This window comes from Mollisia scopiformis (genome assembly GCF_001500285.1).
Source record: "Mollisia scopiformis unplaced genomic scaffold LY89scaffold_17, whole genome shotgun sequence".
Lineage (NCBI taxonomy): Eukaryota > Fungi > Ascomycota > Leotiomycetes > Helotiales > Mollisiaceae > Mollisia > Mollisia scopiformis.
In genome coordinates, this window is record NW_017263597.1 from 755,388 (window position 1) to 772,053 (window position 16,666).

A 16,666-nucleotide genomic window follows, 5' to 3' on the forward strand; every position below is an offset into this window, starting at 1 on the left:
GTTTCAGAAGAGAACAGATCCTAAACTTCGTCTTGGTGGGTTTTCCGTATTCTGGACATTGAGCCGCCAAAATCGCGGTTGGGGGATCTAGATCCTACGCACTTTGGACATTGGCATGTAGGGCAATATTGTTGCAGAATTTGTGGGACAATATAACTGGGCTAAGTACCAAGTGAGAAGTCCGACATGAAGGATGGCATAATGTAAGAACGACTTAAATCCCCTTCCATCTCGAAGCATCTTCCTTCTCAAACATAACTGTTCAACATCACTTTGGATTGCAAAACAACATATCTCATATCCCAGCTTTTACGGTAGAAGAATAACGAGCGAGAGAAGCATGAGCAGTTCAACGCGGTTTCTATTCCTGGGTATGAACACACAACTAATCTACTCCAAAGTCCCTCTTGCACCAGCAGCCCACTGCTCGTAACCCCAAATCAATGCTGGAGTGATCTGCTTCTTGACGTATTTGATAGCATTCAAGAAGTCCTCCATATGCACCTGTAACTCCTCGCCAGTCTGTTCACATTTCTCAATCACATCATCGCAAGCGGTTTGGCAAATACCAACCAATTCTGCTCCAGAGTAACCATCAGTAAGTTTGGCGAGTTCGGGGATATTGACATCGTCTGCGAAATCCATCTTCCTCTGCTTGACACGAAGGATCTCTTCACGGCCAGCAAGATCTGGAGGAGCGACGTAGAGTAGCTTGTCGAATCGTCCAGGGCGAAGTAATGCCAAATCCAGAGCTTGCGGTTGATTCGTAGCTGCCAGAACAGTGACACCCTTCAAAGTCTCGATTCCGTCCATCTCATTCAGTAAGGTAGTGAGAACATTGACGTTATTTGTCTTCCCTCCTCGTTCTCGCTTACTGCCAATGGATTCTATTTCATCGAAGAAGATAATGCTTGGGCTTGCTGCTCGTGCCCGTGCAAAAATATCTCGAACAGCACGTTCGGATTCTCCAACATACATGTTGAGCAACTCAGCTCCTTTGACGGCGAAGAAGTTGAATCCAATCTCGGTAGCCATAGCTTGGGCACTGAGTGTTTTGGAACATCCAGGTGGGCCGTAGAGAAGCAATCCTTTCTTCGGTGCTGCACCAATTCTCTTCATTCGCTCGGGGTACTGCCTTAAGTCAATTATATGGACGAGTCTGCTCTGAAGAAGTCTACTCACTAGTAAAGGTGTTTCAACGGCTCGGCGAAGAGCCTTCTTCACAACGTCTTGACCTCCAATCTCGTCCCATCTCACACTCGGTGGTTTGAGCGTAATATCATGCATGGCAGTAGGTCTAACAACGAGAAGAGCCTGCTCAATATCGTCTTGTGACAAATAGTATTTCTCATCCATTGAAGCTTCCTCGTTGTGTTCTACTTTCTCTTCCGCAATTTCGCATGCAGCGTCTAGTAGTGACACCAGATCCTCTGCAGTGTACGCGTGTGTCCTGTCTCCTAGACGGTTAAGTAATTCGTCATGAGTCTCTGGTGCGATTGGTGCTGAAAGAGATTTCAGAATGGCCTTTCGTGCCGCGGCGTCTGGAATAGGTAGCAAGATTTCCGTCTGGAATCTTCCTCTCTTTCTCAAGGCTATTGGTATGCTGCTGATATCAAGTGTAGCTGCTACAACCAGAACTCGTGGCAACGAGTCTCCAGAGCCGCTCTCAGCAAGCTTGTCCAACTCTTCTCCCAGAGCCTTCGCCAGGCTCTGAGAAAGAGAATCTTCTTTCGAGACAATCGACTCCAGCTCATCAATTACAATGATGCTGGGTTGATCGAGCTTTGCATTCTTGAAAACTGTCCGAATCGTCGCAGGCTTGACATCACTATCCAAGCGCATGACATTCTTCGCCCAGCCTGACATAGTGATTTTGTTTATGATGAAAGTCTTTCCAGTGCCATGGCCGCCATGGAGAAGTACCGCGCATGAGCGCTGTGCCCATGTGAACTTGAACTGCCGGTCGAAATTGCTCAGAAATCGGTTGAGCTTCTTCAATGCTTGGTCGATGCCCGCGATATCCACGATTTCAAGTTGGGCCGAGCTTCCATTCATTCCAGGTTGAGAAGGTGTATTTACGATGCTAGAGATCTTCACAGATGAACTCTCTTCGTATTTGCCAAGTCCGCTTGGTTTTCCATTTACGAAGTCGACAACAAAAGTTCGCTTGGGACCTCGTAGAGACAGGTTCTTGAATGTCATACCAGGGAATATATCTTCCGCACGAGCTGTGGCTTGTTAGCAGGTCATTTGAGATAGTACGAAGAAACCATCGAAGTAAGGATCCTTCTTCGACATCAAGACGAACACTTGGTAGATATAGTAACTCGGTTGAAGAGGCATCAAAAGATTGTACTTAGTAGATATATGAGAGTGTAGTTACAAGCCAACGTAGATGTAGATAAGTGAAGGGAAGAATATAACTTACAAAGACTTTCTCTCAAGAACCATTCCCAGTGAGGTTTATCATCCTCGCCTAACTCTGGAGTTGCATCGACCTCTTGGGCTGTGACATCTCTCAATATAATGGATTCCGCTGATGCTACATATGGAACTCCAGTAGCTTTGATTATCAAGTCTTCTCCTAGTTTAAAGCCGCACAAATCTTGGAAGGTCTTCGACATCTGAATGACCTTCTTGCTGAGAGATTTCTCAGTGGTCAGCCACACCACAGCTTCTTTTCGCTGATGCTCGGTCTCGTTTGTCTTCCAAAGGTAACATGGCTTTCCAGAATCCAGCTTCAAGTCCAGAAGTGCATCTCTGCAGAGGTGGACACGTGACACTCCCTTCTGATCTGGACGCTCTTGGTTGCTTTGATTGGAATAAGGTCGTATCTTAACCTCCAGGGTTTTCTGCGTATCCTGACTATTCGACATGGTGTTTGGTGAATCTTGAGATGAATTCGCATGGTTGGTGTTGCAATATCAAAATTCGTTAAAAGAATTCGGCTTCTGACCGTAGGAAAAGTGTGGCTCGCCAAAAGTTCGAGCTCGAAGCTCTCCTAATGCGGACGCGCCAGCTTCTACCAACTTCCCATCATCCAGCATTCCAGAGCATGCCAATTGTACAACATTCATGCCGTTGACGCGCTTGCCTCCGCAGTTCTTATTGCCAGCATGGAGCGCATATCAACTGGCTGTGGTTCAACGAGCCTTCAATTCGACAGACAGCAAGCCACAACCTCGAGTCTATCCCCCACGGGTCAAGGAACGAGGCATGCTGAGACTGAAGTGGTTTAAACTAGAACATGCAGGAGGACCGCTCCCTAAGACTACAGATATTCCTCCCACCGAGTCGGACAATGATGCTGCGACGACGTCTGAGGGAAAGCCCAAAAGGACAAGCACATACACCCCATTACACTTCAATACTTCGACCAGCGTACAAAGTAACACGGACCGTGGAGCGGTGAATATACAAAGGCTTGAAAAACGATTAGATGGGATGCGAAGGAAGCTGTCTGCGTCGAGGCTGTCTCCCCCCAAAAAACCGCAGTCAAATGGACGGACCAAACCAGAACCAAGCAGCCGGCCTACAAACATGCAGCAGAGGAAGAGGCCTGGAAGACCCAAACCCCATTGGCCGAAGAGCGATTCTGCATTATCACTCTTCGACGAACTGTTCCCGGAGGAGATGCTCGCAAAGTCCTCAGAGCAAACATTAGCAGAGCAGAGACTGGACAAGTTGCCTGCTTTCAATTGGACTCCTGACATCAATGTTGGCGACTATCCGGAGGAAAAAATCGATACTTATAACCAGATCCCTCAACCAGACCCTCTCAACCCCGCTACCCTTCCAACGGAGTACACACCAGTTACAAATATCTCTCAATTACGAGAGGGGATGCGGCAGACTATGTTAGAGGATGAGCAGAGCCCGAAAGGGCCCAGTGTGTTAGTGTTGAACGCCTGTAGCAAAAACCTTGAGGAAAGCGACTTCTTCAGGATCAGTCCTAAAGGAGAGCATATCGAGGGTTGGAAGAGTGGCCTGCTGAAAGGTATGCTTGGTAGTCCTATTTAGATTCCCGCTCTAGTGCTCACATTGCATAGTTATACCCAGTCGAGACAACAAAAGCTTCGAACCATTGGGCAGCTATTTCCTCCTCTTCAGCAGCGATGCCGCAGCCAGAGCCTACCTCGACCAAACCATGCGGCTCCACACTTTAACCAGACTCGAGCAAACCCAGAAACAAGCTCGTTTCCCATTGCCACCAGGATATCTGAAAGAAGAGGAGAACGTGCAAAGTTTGCTCAAGAGCTTCTCACTCGTCCCAGGATTTGTCAAATTATCCATGAGGATGCTGTCTCGACCGTACAGCACCCGTGTACAAACATTGATCAATGAAGGAGGGCCAGTAGCTGTGGCGAGCAAGGAGGCTAAAGCACAGCACATGGTGTTGTTCACGACTGACCGTTCACACATTACGCATGGAGATGTTGCGGATGCCTTGAGGCAGGATGGGAAGCGTCGCAACATGCATTGGAACTTAGCTGGGGATAGACGAACCTCGATTATTCGAATTCAGAATAAGGCTCGGGAGGAAGGCGACAATTCAGTTACTCAGAAAAGGGGTAAACTTGGAGGACGTCGTACCTACGACGGCCCTGGGCGGTTTATAATAACCTTCAAGGACTCACATGAAGCTCGGAGATTTGTGAGGGAATGGCATTGTCGTCCGTTACATATACAACAGGATATAAGAGCAGAGGACGAGCCACCACCTATCGTTAATGCAGAAATATTATGGTAACTCAAGCCTCGAATAACTCGCATATACTTCTCTCTATTGACTTCCGCGTTCATCTCAATCGTTCCCCCAACCCATCGAAATGCACAACCCTGAGAGGCAAGGAGAAGCCTTGAATTTGTAATACCATTTGATATGACCAAACTCCACCCATAAAGTGCTCTTAGACAAACAAAAGGAGACCTTACACAAACAGCCATTCACCATCTAGCAGCACTTCCCTCCAAGTCCATTTCCACTTCCTTGCGCACCAACATCTACACCTGCAGGGCTCGATTGATCTATCTTTGCGGTATCGATGATTCTCTTCTTGATATCTGCCGCCAAGCTGTAAAACGCCTTTTCCACGTTGATATTGCTCTTTGCTGAAACTTCAAGGAACGGGATGCCGAGCTCGTCTGCCAGTTGTTGACCTCGTTCAGTTGAAACTACACGTCTATCTTCCCAGTCACACTTGTTTCCTATCAAAATCTTGTTGACGCCCTCTGTTGCATGCTGCTCGACGTTCGAGAACCAGGTCCGGATGTCTAAATCAGATGTTAAAGTGGGAACTAATATTTGGGGCAGAAAGTGCATACTGTTGAAGGAACGCTCATCGGTAACGTCATAGACCAGTAATATACCCATAGCACCTCTGTAGTAGGCAGTCGTAATGGTTCTGAAGCGCTCTTGTCCCGCTGTATCCCATATCTGCAACTTGACCCTCTTTCCATCCAACTCGATCGTCCGGATCTTGAAATCGATACCGATTGTGGTGATGAAGGACGGGGTGAAGGAATCCTCACTAAATCGAAGGAGACAGCATGACTTGCCCACACCAGAGTCACCGATCAATAGCAACTTGATCTATTATATTTCTTGTCAGTTCTGGTCCGCTACTTTCATACAGGCTTTTTCGGGGGTGAGACTGACCAGGAAATCATAATTACGCGACCCGGCCATCTCGAAATTGGTCGCGGAATGTATGGAAGGAAAGGAAAGGTTCGAAGAGACGTAGATAGTCTACTGCCAGTGAGTACTGGTATGCAGGGAGGATCAGCGTGGACTGGCGGCCTGGAAGAAGTTGCGGAGAAGATGACGACAATCGGAGAAACGTTTTGTTGCGCGGGTTCGTGTGAGACGAGAGGAGAGCTGCAGCCGCAATTCGAGTCTTCCGTGGTTGTAAGTTGGTTGTCGGCGGGATGGTTGTGTGTTCTGTGAGAGTGCTTGTTCTGGTAATGATTGACAGGAAGTTGCCTCGCCGGTAGCGCCTTGCGCCTCGTGTTCTCGCCAAATTGTGGAAGGAAGGAGTTTGAGAGAGCAGCTCTCCATCGGTGAAATTCGTGGCCGATTTTGCGACAGGACTCACATTCGCAAAATGTAAAGTATTGCGCATAATAAACTAAGTTTATACTTAATATTTTTAATGAGAACGTAGAAAGCCTTCTTGATAAATTAAAACTAAAGTCTAATTAGAAACAGACTTTGTAGTAGTGTGCAATGTTGGAGTTAGTATAGGACATTTTGGTGTTCTCGAGCGCCAAAATCGGCAAGGAATTTCATAGATGGAGAGAGCAACAGCATGAAATTGCTTCATAAATTTTTGATAACCCGTTTCATATTACTCATTCACTCATACCTGCAGGTAATGTTTTACAGTCATACTACGTCATTTTGGGAGATGCTTTTGCTGTTATTGTTGATATTTACATTTTGGTACTTATTTACTGAAGCTTTTGAGCCTCATCTCAGCCATTTTGCATAACCCCATCTGATCCTCTCAAGGACTTTTAATTGTGCTTGAATACCACTATTTATGTTGCAGAGGTCAGCGACGTCCTCAAGGAATTCCCTTTCAATCTCGCCAGGGAACAGTCGATGGGCACGCTTGCGCAGCACATGAACTTCGCAAAGCAACAAGCCGTGGTCCTTGTATGAGAGAAGGTTGTTCTGAGTTGGAGTTGCTAGTGTAAGTATTCGATCGATATTTCGAAGCACACGGATAGTCTGTCCGGCTTTTCGGCCTTGTTTGACTCCCTTCCGGTTGCCAAATACTCCTCCAAGGTATCGGAATGCCGCAACACAGACCAGCACACCTGGAGTGAGACCCACAAATCCAAAGACCAGCTCCTGGCTCTTGAGCAGTGCGTCAATGCCACTGATGGCGACTTCAACATCGACTTTGGTCTTTTGCACTTGAATAAGGAGAGTTCGGACAAGGTCACCACGAACGGTGCCCATGAATGGTTGTCGTAGATCCTTCTCGTATGCACGGAGTACAGGCGTCAGATCACCTTCCTTGACTTTCATTCGAATCTCAGAAATTTGAGCCTCGCTCAAATTGCTAACTCCGACGGCGGACTGTGGATTGTCTGTAGCAAAGTCCACAACCATGCGTTCAAGACTGTCCCTGTCACCCTTCAGGCTCTCTTTGCTCATGATGGCAACCTCACTGTCTTTATCATGCCGAATGGTCCGAATGATTTTCTTAACAGGCTCGATGACCCAATTAAACCAGAAGTCTCGGACTGTTGCTCCAAAGTCTCTGATCCCTTCAACAATCTCTGAACGTCTGTGGACGAATATTCGCAGAAGGGTCGAAGAAGAGAGTAATAGTAGACTTGCTGGAAGCCAGTACCTAACGAGTCTTGGAGGCCGTCCATATAGTGAGACTAGCTTCTGAGAAGATGTTATGTGATTTGGGACGTGGACCTCGAGGATGTGTTGTAGTCGAGTACTAAGTTTTGCTGGTCTGGAAGTTTGAGCACCGTCATCTCTGACCGAGATCTCTGGGTCGTCCTCAACAGTGGCAAAGACAGTATCCTCGAAATCAGAAACGCCGGTTTCGAGAGTGGTGACATTTCTGAGAACTGTATCCATCAAAGCCACGCTTCTCTCCACAACCACTTTCCATTCATGGCTATCATTCTCTTCCGTTTTTGCCGTCTCGGAGCTTTCATCGTTGATATCAAAACTTAGGCCTTCGTCCATGAGCACGCCCAACCCGCTTGCACCCATTTCTCGTAATCTTCTTAGACGAGCTTGATTATGTCGTGCTTGGGAACGGCAAAGAGCAATAGGCGAAAGTACCCTCCGTTGAATATCCGCAATTGACCTCTCGCGGATACTCTCTCTGACAAGCCCGTAAAATTGCTTCCATTGGTCCGTAAGGCTTGTCCCAATATCTCTCGCAGAAATAGCGTCCTCTGGACCTTCTCCTAGCCTTGCGAGTCTACGTCTGGTATCGCTGTATATATCCTTCGACCATGCCCAGAATCTTAATGGTGACGTCTGAACCGTATATAGACTGGTATATGTATATGATCCAAGCACTTCGTCCCAATACCATATATCATCGTTGAGTGGAATTGTCTGTTCCAGCAGAGTGTTCAATAGCAGACCATAGGTCTGCACTGTAGCCTTGCTCACAAGCAGCCATTCGAGCTCGGACTCGTAATTTCTCGTCACTTCATCGTCCTCACTCTCTACCCCAACCTCCGAAAGTTCCGCCTGCTTCAGCAATGTCGAAATGCGCCATGATGACAAAAGTGGGCTGGACGAGGACGTAGTCGAAAAGGCTTTCACGATGCTTTGAAGCTCAAGTATTCGAGGGGAAGAAGAGACTCTGCGATTCTGTTCGGTGGAAAAACCATCTTGTGTTGCTCGTGGAACTAGATGAACGCGGTCGAGTTGGCTGTCGACGCGCCGTACCTGACTTGAAGAATTTTAGCAATGTAGACTACAACCGACGGAGAAGCCATACTCAGCAACAATCGACATTCCGAGGCTGATCACATTGATGGATCAAGGTTGTATTGCTCGAGCACGCAGGACGTTGAAAGTCTCGAATAACCAAAGGAAATAAACAATGACGTGAGGAAAAGTTGGCAGGGGCCAACCAGAAGCAAGGATGACCGATTTGCTGCAGGTGTCACGAGCCCTATTGCATTTCACCGGAGCTGCATAAGATCTTAGACTTGGCTAATCATGCATACTTGTCTGCAGTGTACCCGATCATATGTTAATTTCTTGCCACTTGATTATAATACTTTGACTTCAAAACTTATGCTGTTTGAAAGTGTTCAATTGCTGACGGACCATTAATTTTATAATCCTTTAACTCCAAGAGGAGAGAACTTATGCAGCTTGAAAGTGCTCAATTGCTGACGGACTTTGACTTTTCTCCAGATTCTAGTTATGTACTTTCTTCAAATTTAAGTGGCATGTTTCTATATTTCTGGCAAGCTAACATATAAACAGGAGGTACACTGAAATCATAGGGCATGTTTTATGTTGCATCATGTGGGTGTTTCTTCAGACACATAGACATTGATATATTCCTATATACAAATATACTCATATGTTAACAGCTTGCCAGCTTAGCAGAATCAATATCTACATCATGAATCATTTCAATCCCGTCCGCCCATACTGCCATCTCAGATTCGGAGCTGTTCTCGGGTGTTTTCATCTTGACTAGTTGCTGCACATTTGGTGACTCAACAACGCTTCGTCCCTGTCCTCTATCTCTTGCCTTTTGGTCGTCTATGGCCTTTTCAATAATCATGATGGTCTTCATATTCACTCGGTCCTTCTCCTCTGTGGCATTTAACCTCATGGCTTTGACTTTTTCCAAGCCTTCCAGGAGTGATTCCAGAAACTCGTGGACCTGGTTTGAGCACGGCTGCGACTCCAGCATACGATTTGTCTTCCTCCGAGCATTATTCAAAGCGAGTTTGAATTGTCGGTCGGGAAATATCTTGTTGGCCGATAGCATGTGAACAGCCCATCGAACACCAGCTGGGTCTTGGAGTCCAATGTAGGCCATAAGTAGACTGGTGATACTGGCCAGGTCAAAAGATGAAGGCGCGATTTTGAGTCGTGAGGACAACGAGTTCCACAAATCAATTGCCTGCCGATTCATTCTACCTTGTTGAAGAGCACTCGCTGTATGTGTCACAACGTGAAGAGGAATCTCTGTACCAGAATTCTCGAACGCCGCGATCGTACTGTAGCAGGAGTCCATAAGACGATCCATGGACAGGCTCTCCTCTGACCATCTTGTGACCTGATCTATAAAAACAGCTGAAATAGCATGCTTTACGTCGAGACCGCCTCGCCGAGCCTCTTTGATGATTTCGACCGTTTCTTGTATGTTGTCCTGAAGTCTTAAAGACGCCTTAACAGCAATGACAAAGTGCCTGTATTCCAAATGAGCTTCCCTTGTTTGAGCACGCTTGTATATTCCTAGAGTTGTGGCGAAATCGTTATTCGAAAAAGCTGTACACAATGATCGATAAATGCCATCTTGATTACTAGAGTGCTTGTCGAATCGTTTTAGACGCTCCATTTCTTCGGCTGGATTTCGTGCACTTGCTATAGCAATTCGGCGCAGAAGCGCTACCGTATGAGTGTTGATCAGATTTGAAGAGTTGTCTCCTTCTTTACGAATCAACCGGTATATTCGATATACCTGTTCGAACGAAAATTTCCATCGGTAATGGCAATTCTTCAATATGATGTTTATTGTCTTGGCGTCCACAGCACAACCATCAGCAACGGCACAGTCAATCCATCTGACCATACAACCCAACTCTCCTGCTTTGCCATAGGCCTCTACCATGAAGTTCATCAATGGAAGATCCATCTTCAGAGCAAACTGGGCGGCAAAAGAACTGATATAATCCTCCACCTCAGTCAACGAATGAGACCTTTCATACTCGGTCAAGATGGGAACGAAGCGTGAACTCAGCATTTCCACATCATTGAAGGACGCATTTTGAGCCTTGGTAAACAGTTCCACAACACCAAGCCAGTCTCCAGCGTAAGCCTTTGATAACGCGAAGTGTGCATGTATTCGACCATCCTCTTTGCTGGGTCCGTAGGATTGTTGCAGCTGGTCGCGATAGAATATCGCCGCATCGTTGTCACGAGCTTCAATACAGTATTGAATGATCCTGGCGTATACGCTGTGTGGATACGGCGTGTTGGGCAAAAGGGTTTCCAGTCGACCGAAGAGCGCTCGAGTTCCGCCAATGTCTCTTTGTGACCGGAAATCGCGTTCTAACAGCTTGATCATTACGAGGCACGACATCACGAGAGCTTGGTCTTGAGCCATTTGTGAAGCAGACATCAGAACTTGCTCGGCCAGATCCAGTCGCTGAAGCTCCAACGTAGAATCAACAGTTATCATACAGATTTCATCAAACTCTTCTTGAGTTGGAAAGGTTTGGATGTAGTAGTTCTGAAAATAACGAAAGACATCCTTGTGAAGCCGCTGTCGACGAGCAGCAGTGATGAGATGGTGAACAGCTTTAACGGGTCGGTCACCTCGACTGGCCACCATTCGAAAGAATAGTCTCGGCACAAAGGAATCTAACTTCAACTCAACAGCTTCTGAGCAAAGCCTATGCCCAAGTGAGAACATGCTTTCGGACAAGACTTCTGCTTGGTTCTTGAATTTGGTGAGATATATAGACGAAGCCCTCCTAAATTCAGCAGGCTCCAGCTTGGTGCTTCCAGGACGACGGCGATTGAGAAGCCTCCCTATGAGATCTTCTGGGGCAAAGGAATGGAATTGACTCTCAGTTATCGGTCCATGGGCAAGTACCGTTTCGAACAGGCTGTCGCACAAATCCAGTCTATCTTGCTTTCTGCAAGCACCGTAAAGCCTAATCGCTGTTTCTATGGTATCGTCATCGAGAGTAGCTTTGTTCACAGCCAATGATGAGTCGAGCACTTCAAGGAATCTTGTAGTAGCTTCCACAATGTCCAATTGAGCTTCATTGAGACGTATTGCTAGGTCTGAAGGGATCTCAATCTGAACATTGCTCGGTTCCGGTTGCTCAATCGCGGGTTCTTTCGGGACCCGGGCCTTTAAAGGTGCCATAGAGGTTCGTTCGTGCCCTGTAGATCTTCTAGTCGCAGGGAATCTATTTCTCAGCAGATTTCGAGGAGAGACTTGCGGAGAGGCGATTGAAGGAGAGATATCGTTTGGCGGGAGTATACTCCCATCGAATTTGTCGATTCCACGTCCCTCGCTCCGAAGAGCGGCTTCTGTATCTCGCAGTACATTGCTTGGCAGCCAAAATGCTTCGTCCCTGTACTTCAAGGCGTGCTCTTCGAAAGTTTCGATCGTGACACCACCTGCACTATGATATCGTCTTGCCGATTTGAGCTTCTTCGCGTTGTTATGTACCTCTCGAGCGGTATTTATACGACGTCGGCGATCCTCGGTCAACAGACCTGTGCTGATGGCAACTGTGCATGATGTTCCCAATGCAAGATTTCGGAGAGCTCGAAGTGCTCCTTTAGAAGGCACTGGGAGGCTTGCGGGCATTTTGGAAATGGTGTTGCCATTGCAGACTATGAGAGACCCATTAGGTGCGATCGATAGCCTATGTCAAGCTCCGAGTGAGGCGTTCTCGAGTTCGTGGAAGTTGAAGGAAATATGAATTGATTTTGCAGCTAATATCGAACGATATACTAATGCAACGGATCTCGGCTGCCGTACACCATGCGATTTACACTTATGCGGGAGCCGCATCAGCTAGGGCAGTCATAATTCTTAGGTTTGAATTTACATACACTTAGAGAAATAAATTTAAGTTGCATATTCCCTGTGATTTGGATATCATAACAGAGTTGGGACTCTTGTCCATATTTTTCTTCGTTCAAAGTGAAGATCTAATGTCTATCAATCCCTCATGTGCATGCATGCTAACGCCGCCCAATGCTCCGGATATACAAATGCCTACAGTTCCTGTCTTGTTGACCCGACCTGCCTTACGGTGTCCAATACATTACAGAGCAGACTCCAAATCCTCTTTTGAAGCTGCGTAAATTTCCAGCTTCCTCAATATTGTTTGGTACAAGAACAACATACATCCACTTTGTACGCTTGTCCATACAAATCTAGGTCCTACACCTCTGAACCATCCAGCGAATCCTTCGGTTCTGTATATCACTTTCAACCCAGTAAATACCGAAGACGTGTCGAGCTTTATGGACCCGGGTCGGGGCGTATGTGTAGAAGGTGAAGAGGTGGAAATGGATCGTATTTGTTGCTTGATTGGGGAACTATCCGTCTTTGTTGATGAACAGTTCTGTGGAGTTTTCTGGAATGTTGCCCGCGCTGCTGGGTTGACTTGCGTCTGGATTCTTGTCTTGACAACATCCAATGGGCAAGTAATCACACCAGCAAGTCCTCCAGCAGCAGCACCAGTTAACAGTTCCAGTGGTAATCCGATATCCCTACTTTTTTTCCACTGCCTAGCCCAATTCTGGCCTTGTTCGTAGAATGCAAATTGCAAGGCGGAGAATGGGAGGTCTCGAAAAATGGTAGCCTTATAGCCGTAGAACAATGCAAAGAAGCCTTCTTGGCGAATGATGGTCCTGGCAGCATGGGAAGTTGATTTATAGTTATACCCGGACTGGAAAAAGGGATTGTTGTATCGACCCTGTAGCTGAAGGCGGGTTTTAAGAACTTCAGAGGGAACATAGATGAACGAGGCAGCGAAGTCTGCAACAAAACCTATAGTCTCTTAGCAATCTAATGTCAAACTTTGTATTCTGGAAAGTCATACCACTGGACAGATATGCAAACTGAGGAGTGATCCCAGCGTCTATCATATGCCGTTTGCTGTATTCATAAGTTCCAAAGAAGATCACTGTCCCTGGAAAAGATCCAAGTAAAGCTGGCAGCCAACCACCGTAGAGACCCCGCCGCAGTCCTTCTTGACGTAGGATGGTACCGTAGGAGGATGACATCGAAGTATATCGCGGCGGAATATGCGGATCGCCTTGCTGACGAGTTTTGACAGTATCAAGAGAGTGCATCAAAAGATCTCCAGTCGTTCCGCCCAGTCCTCCCGCAATCATGGACTATATAGATCAGTAAGGTTCCAGTAGACAGAAAGCGCTAAACTTACATGTAGATAGGGTGGCCTTCCCTCCTCTTCGTCCGTTTGCGATGCCATGGTATCCGACCCAAGCCCCGGTATTCCCAAATTGACATCTGCGAAAGTCTGCTTCCCAGCTGGCAGTCCATCATCAACAAAGTCCAACTTTTCTCGGCCTTGCTGCGTATTGGTTGATCCGGAGAACAGGCTAGCAACTCGAGAACCCAGGGACATGGCCCTCCTCACTCTCTGTGTTCCAGTAGAGTCGCCTGAAGCTTCTCAATGAAAGTTTACCGTTGAAGGTTTTGTCGGCCCTAAAGAAAATAAAGAGCTTCTCGGACTTCGTCAAAATCGGCAAATTATTTGAAGCTCCGTGTTCATGCAGGACTAGGGACGAGGCTGAGAGGCTGATATTCGGTCAACAAATGAATGCCGTTGCAAGGTGCAAATGTCTGATATTATCTAGAAATTGGGCACAAGGAATCGTAACATTTGCAAGGTGTTTACAAAGTATCCGTCGATAGGTAGGCACTAATATATACCCAGGTATATCTATACGTCACGTGAGGTAACGTTTGGTGATCCATCTTGTGCGTGTATGCTAACTCATTGAAGCCTTTTCAGAGTGCTTAGCGGTATGATCAAGTCTCATAGTATGTATCCTAATGTGGTGCTCTAGCACTGTCGTGGCGTCGTTAGGAGCTATGGTAAGACCACAACTCCTCCTTTCATCTCAGACCACCAGTATATTCCTCTTCGAATGTCTTCAACGACAAGCTTGGATATTCCTCCGTATTGATATGCAAGAAAGAATTTCACATCCTTCTCAATCCCAACCTGGTGCGTTCTCGGGCCTACCCTTGATAACTCTTGCCCTGCTCCTGAATTCTTGCCATCTGATAGGCCCAAAGCTTTTCCAAGGCCATAATACATGGGTTACCTTCCCTTGAATAAGGCTCACTGGTATCGGTCCGTAAGTGTTGCTGTCCAAGGTCTTGTTAGTATCTTTGTTGTCTCCTTCGACCCAGACGTGATTGACGGGAATTCGGACTGTTGGTAGAGGATATGGTGCTCGAGTGAAGACCAGATCACCCTCAACAGCAATGATACGCTTGATCGAGACAGTTTCGGGATTGGATGGGCTTCTGCAATTCGTGGTCAATGTACAATTCAAGGCAAGTTTCGACGACACTCACCGGAAGGAAACAATCATCCCTCTCCTTAAACCAGTGATTGGACTCCATTTATTCGTCCAACACACATCTTTCTCCAGACTTTCATCATAGCTGCTATTGAGAAATGGATACATCGAAGAGCCGTTGATCCATGTTACCTCCCCAACATGTCCGTTGAAAAATATCACGGCTGGGATCCATGTGGCGATCGTGAATAAAGTGTAATTGAATTCACGGAAGAACCCTCTAGGTCGTGAACTGCGTAGTTTTGGTAGAAATCGAGAAGCCATTTTCCGCAAATAAATTTGTCACTTCTAGGTGATGAGAGTAGTTGAAATATTATCTCGGCAAAGCCATTTTATTTGTCAGCCTTGTCAAAAACACAGCCTTGCATGGCACCAAAGTCGAAATGACATTCAGTTAATGCAAATTTGTATTCAGATTCATCGCATGCTGATTCGATGTACTTTTGATACAATCACCAAACAAGATCTACGGCATGTTGGCAAGCCCCTCTATGCGCCCGCAATGCAAAGTTAAGCCACGCTCAGTGCTTTTGATATCCCTAAACCCGCCTACATCACCTCCACTGCGTTCTCGTCGCTCTCACTCATGCTCTCGTCTCCGCTGACTTCCGCATTTTCTCTCTCACGCTTCTCCATCAAGGCCTGCAGCTCGGCATCATCGTTCTCCGTGACAGCCTTTGGCTCCATCTTGACCAAACAATTACCGCCAGCACCCTCAATATTAGCTCGAATATCGACAATTGCTGCCTCCAGCGTTGAGATACCAACCGCCTTTTCTAGACAAGTGCTTGTAAGAACATAGAGGGGAGGTGAGACAAGTTTGACCTTGACTTGGTTGTCTGGTGTGTTTCTGGCCTCAGCGGTTCGGAGAGCTGTCTTGACTGCGTCGATACCCTCATATCCAAAGCATGTAACCTCAACATCTGCTCGGACCTTTGTAGGTTGGGGCGTGAGGCGCTTTCCGATATAGGACTTCAGCTCGTCGGCGACAACGTCATTTGGAAATTTAACCTCTTGCCACACATCTGGATTGCTGGAAATTGTCAGTACATTTTGAAATAGGCCTAAGACAGAAATCTTACGTTATAGACAGCTTGAACGCATCAACCGCATGTCCATATTTCTTGTTCAAAGGCCATCCGATGCTCTCGTACAGATCTTCGATTGGATGTTGAGTCTTTTCGGCAACGTGTCGCATGATCGAGTGAACCATCTTGCCCTTGTTGTATCTTTCCTCGCACTTGATAATGTCTTCTGGTGAGACTCTTCGCTTTGACAGATCGATATAACCTGAGATCAACTCGTATCAGTATCTTTGTAGTTTCAGCGCGAATGCCCTGCCGTACCTTTCTCCTTGTCAACTCTGAGCACAACTACTACTTCATTGCGTCCCACTCGAATAAGCTTTTGGATACTTCGGATACGACGTCTTGACAATTCGGAGAGGAGGATCATGCCATCGATGTTGTCATATTCAAGAAGCTTGACATATGCTCCCATCTCGGCGATCTGTAGGCAACTTAGCATCTGATGATCTTGCATGTCCAGACTTTCGTGAAAACTCACCTGCTTCACATTTACCATCACGAAGCTATCTATGTCCGGATACTTCTCTTCATAGAAGCGGCAGTTTGTCAACGACATGGTTGCGGTTGGGGCGCTGCGGGGCGCGGGGAGTTGGGGAGTTGTGTGGGAATTTTCTCTACGCGTCTTTGCTGCGAATGGATTTCGGTTTGACTTTGCGTGACCGTCGAAGAACGAAGTAGAATTTTGGGTCGTTATGGGTCCTTTTCGAAAGTCGGCGTTGTCTGCGCAGTTGGTTTGTTCGCGTCCAAGAGT

General features: G+C 46.8%; 8 protein-coding genes across 8 annotated transcripts; 1 reads left to right on the forward strand and 7 right to left on the reverse strand.

Moving 5' to 3' along the window:
- Positions 1 to 353: 353 nt before the first annotated feature.
- Positions 354 to 2,915, reverse strand: LY89DRAFT_650193 (AAA family ATPase-like protein). Its single transcript, XM_018212096.1, has 3 exons — positions 2,429 to 2,915; positions 1,183 to 2,228; positions 354 to 1,131 (listed from the first exon to the last, which is right to left on the reverse strand). The coding sequence occupies exons 1-3, from the start codon at positions 2,874 to 2,876 to the stop codon at positions 391 to 393; spliced, it is 2,235 nt and encodes a 744-aa protein (XP_018068756.1). The 5' UTR covers positions 2,877 to 2,915; the 3' UTR covers positions 354 to 390.
- Positions 2,916 to 3,540: 625 nt separating this feature from the next.
- On the forward strand, positions 3,541 to 4,750 carry LY89DRAFT_671753 (uncharacterized protein; the record flags this gene model as incomplete). Its single annotated transcript, XM_018213237.1, has 2 exons — positions 3,541 to 3,997; positions 4,050 to 4,750. 2 exons carry the CDS (start codon positions 3,541 to 3,543, stop codon positions 4,748 to 4,750), a joined length of 1,158 nt encoding a protein of 385 aa, XP_018068757.1.
- Positions 4,545 to 6,011, reverse strand: LY89DRAFT_620849 (rab GTPase). Its single transcript, XM_018210925.1, has 3 exons — positions 5,660 to 6,011; positions 5,326 to 5,593; positions 4,545 to 5,274 (listed from the first exon to the last, which is right to left on the reverse strand). The coding sequence occupies exons 1-3, from the start codon at positions 5,687 to 5,689 to the stop codon at positions 4,955 to 4,957; spliced, it is 618 nt and encodes a 205-aa protein (XP_018068758.1). The 5' UTR covers positions 5,690 to 6,011; the 3' UTR covers positions 4,545 to 4,954.
- A 391-nt stretch (positions 6,012 to 6,402) lies between these two features.
- On the reverse strand, positions 6,403 to 8,600 carry LY89DRAFT_620852 (nuclear control of ATPase protein-like protein). Its single transcript, XM_018210926.1, has 2 exons — positions 8,490 to 8,600; positions 6,403 to 8,441 (listed from the first exon to the last, which is right to left on the reverse strand). The coding sequence occupies exons 1-2, from the start codon at positions 8,504 to 8,506 to the stop codon at positions 6,470 to 6,472; spliced, it is 1,989 nt and encodes a 662-aa protein (XP_018068759.1). The 5' UTR covers positions 8,507 to 8,600; the 3' UTR covers positions 6,403 to 6,469.
- A 388-nt stretch (positions 8,601 to 8,988) lies between these two features.
- LY89DRAFT_620853 (uncharacterized protein) lies at positions 8,989 to 12,065 on the reverse strand (the record flags this gene model as incomplete). Its single annotated transcript, XM_018210927.1, has 2 exons — positions 8,989 to 11,600; positions 11,688 to 12,065. 2 exons carry the CDS (start codon positions 12,063 to 12,065, stop codon positions 9,090 to 9,092), a joined length of 2,889 nt encoding a protein of 962 aa, XP_018068760.1. The 3' UTR covers positions 8,989 to 9,089.
- Positions 12,066 to 12,358: 293 nt separating this feature from the next.
- Positions 12,359 to 14,117, reverse strand: LY89DRAFT_650202 (mitochondrial carrier). Its single transcript, XM_018212097.1, has 3 exons — positions 13,657 to 14,117; positions 13,312 to 13,609; positions 12,359 to 13,259 (listed from the first exon to the last, which is right to left on the reverse strand). The coding sequence occupies exons 1-3, from the start codon at positions 13,858 to 13,860 to the stop codon at positions 12,529 to 12,531; spliced, it is 1,233 nt and encodes a 410-aa protein (XP_018068761.1). The 5' UTR covers positions 13,861 to 14,117; the 3' UTR covers positions 12,359 to 12,528.
- A 52-nt stretch (positions 14,118 to 14,169) lies between these two features.
- LY89DRAFT_650205 (LexA/Signal peptidase) lies at positions 14,170 to 15,119 on the reverse strand. The gene is made up of 2 exons (XM_018212098.1): positions 14,823 to 15,119; positions 14,170 to 14,771 (listed from the first exon to the last, which is right to left on the reverse strand). Exons 1-2 carry the CDS (start codon positions 15,089 to 15,091, stop codon positions 14,453 to 14,455), a joined length of 588 nt encoding a protein of 195 aa, XP_018068762.1. The 5' UTR covers positions 15,092 to 15,119; the 3' UTR covers positions 14,170 to 14,452.
- A 25-nt stretch (positions 15,120 to 15,144) lies between these two features.
- LY89DRAFT_650210 (uncharacterized protein) lies at positions 15,145 to 16,657 on the reverse strand. Its single transcript, XM_018212099.1, has 4 exons — positions 16,394 to 16,657; positions 16,174 to 16,336; positions 15,910 to 16,117; positions 15,145 to 15,860 (listed from the first exon to the last, which is right to left on the reverse strand). The coding sequence occupies exons 1-4, from the start codon at positions 16,469 to 16,471 to the stop codon at positions 15,377 to 15,379; spliced, it is 933 nt and encodes a 310-aa protein (XP_018068763.1). The 5' UTR covers positions 16,472 to 16,657; the 3' UTR covers positions 15,145 to 15,376.
- Between the last annotated feature and the right edge of the window lie 9 nt (positions 16,658 to 16,666).

Bases quoted from the DNA above. Each gene is read 5' to 3' on its own strand.
- LY89DRAFT_650193 (XM_018212096.1), bottom strand. From the start codon at position 2,876: ATGTCGAATAGTCAGGATACGCAGAAAACCCTGGAGGTTAAGATACGA. The intron at 2,229-2,428 runs GTAAGTTATATT...AACAAGCCACAG, and splicing joins GTTCTTGAGAGAAAGTCTTT to CTCGTGCGGAAGATATATTC. The intron at 1,132-1,182 runs GTGAGTAGACTT...GACTTAAGGCAG, and splicing joins CCGTTGAAACACCTTTACTA to TACCCCGAGCGAATGAAGAG.
- LY89DRAFT_620849 (XM_018210925.1), bottom strand. From the start codon at position 5,689: ATGGCCGGGTCGCGTAATTATGATTTCCTG. The intron at 5,594-5,659 runs GTCAGTCTCACC...GAAATATAATAG, and splicing joins CGCGTAATTATGATTTCCTG to ATCAAGTTGCTATTGATCGG. The intron at 5,275-5,325 runs GTATGCACTTTC...CATCTGATTTAG, and splicing joins CGATGAGCGTTCCTTCAACA to ACATCCGGACCTGGTTCTCG.
- LY89DRAFT_650202 (XM_018212097.1), bottom strand. From the start codon at position 13,860: ATGTCCCTGGGTTCTCGAGTTGCTAGCCTGTTCTCCGGATCAACCAAT. The intron at 13,610-13,656 runs GTAAGTTTAGCG...TGATCTATATAG, and splicing joins GAAGGCCACCCTATCTACAT to TCCATGATTGCGGGAGGACT. The intron at 13,260-13,311 runs GTATGACTTTCC...AAGAGACTATAG, and splicing joins GTTTGCATATCTGTCCAGTG to GTTTTGTTGCAGACTTCGCT.
- LY89DRAFT_650205 (XM_018212098.1), bottom strand. From the start codon at position 15,091: ATGGCTTCTCGATTTCTACCAAAACTACGCAGTTCACGACCTAGAGGG. The intron at 14,772-14,822 runs GTGAGTGTCGTC...CACGAATTGCAG, and splicing joins GGGATGATTGTTTCCTTCCG to AAGCCCATCCAATCCCGAAA.
- LY89DRAFT_650210 (XM_018212099.1), bottom strand. From the start codon at position 16,471: ATGTCGTTGACAAACTGCCGCTTCTATGAAGAGAAGTATCCGGACATA. The intron at 16,118-16,173 runs GTACGGCAGGGC...AGTTGATCTCAG, and splicing joins CAGAGTTGACAAGGAGAAAG to GTTATATCGATCTGTCAAAG. The intron at 15,861-15,909 runs GTAAGATTTCTG...GACAATTTCCAG, and splicing joins GCGTTCAAGCTGTCTATAAC to CAATCCAGATGTGTGGCAAG.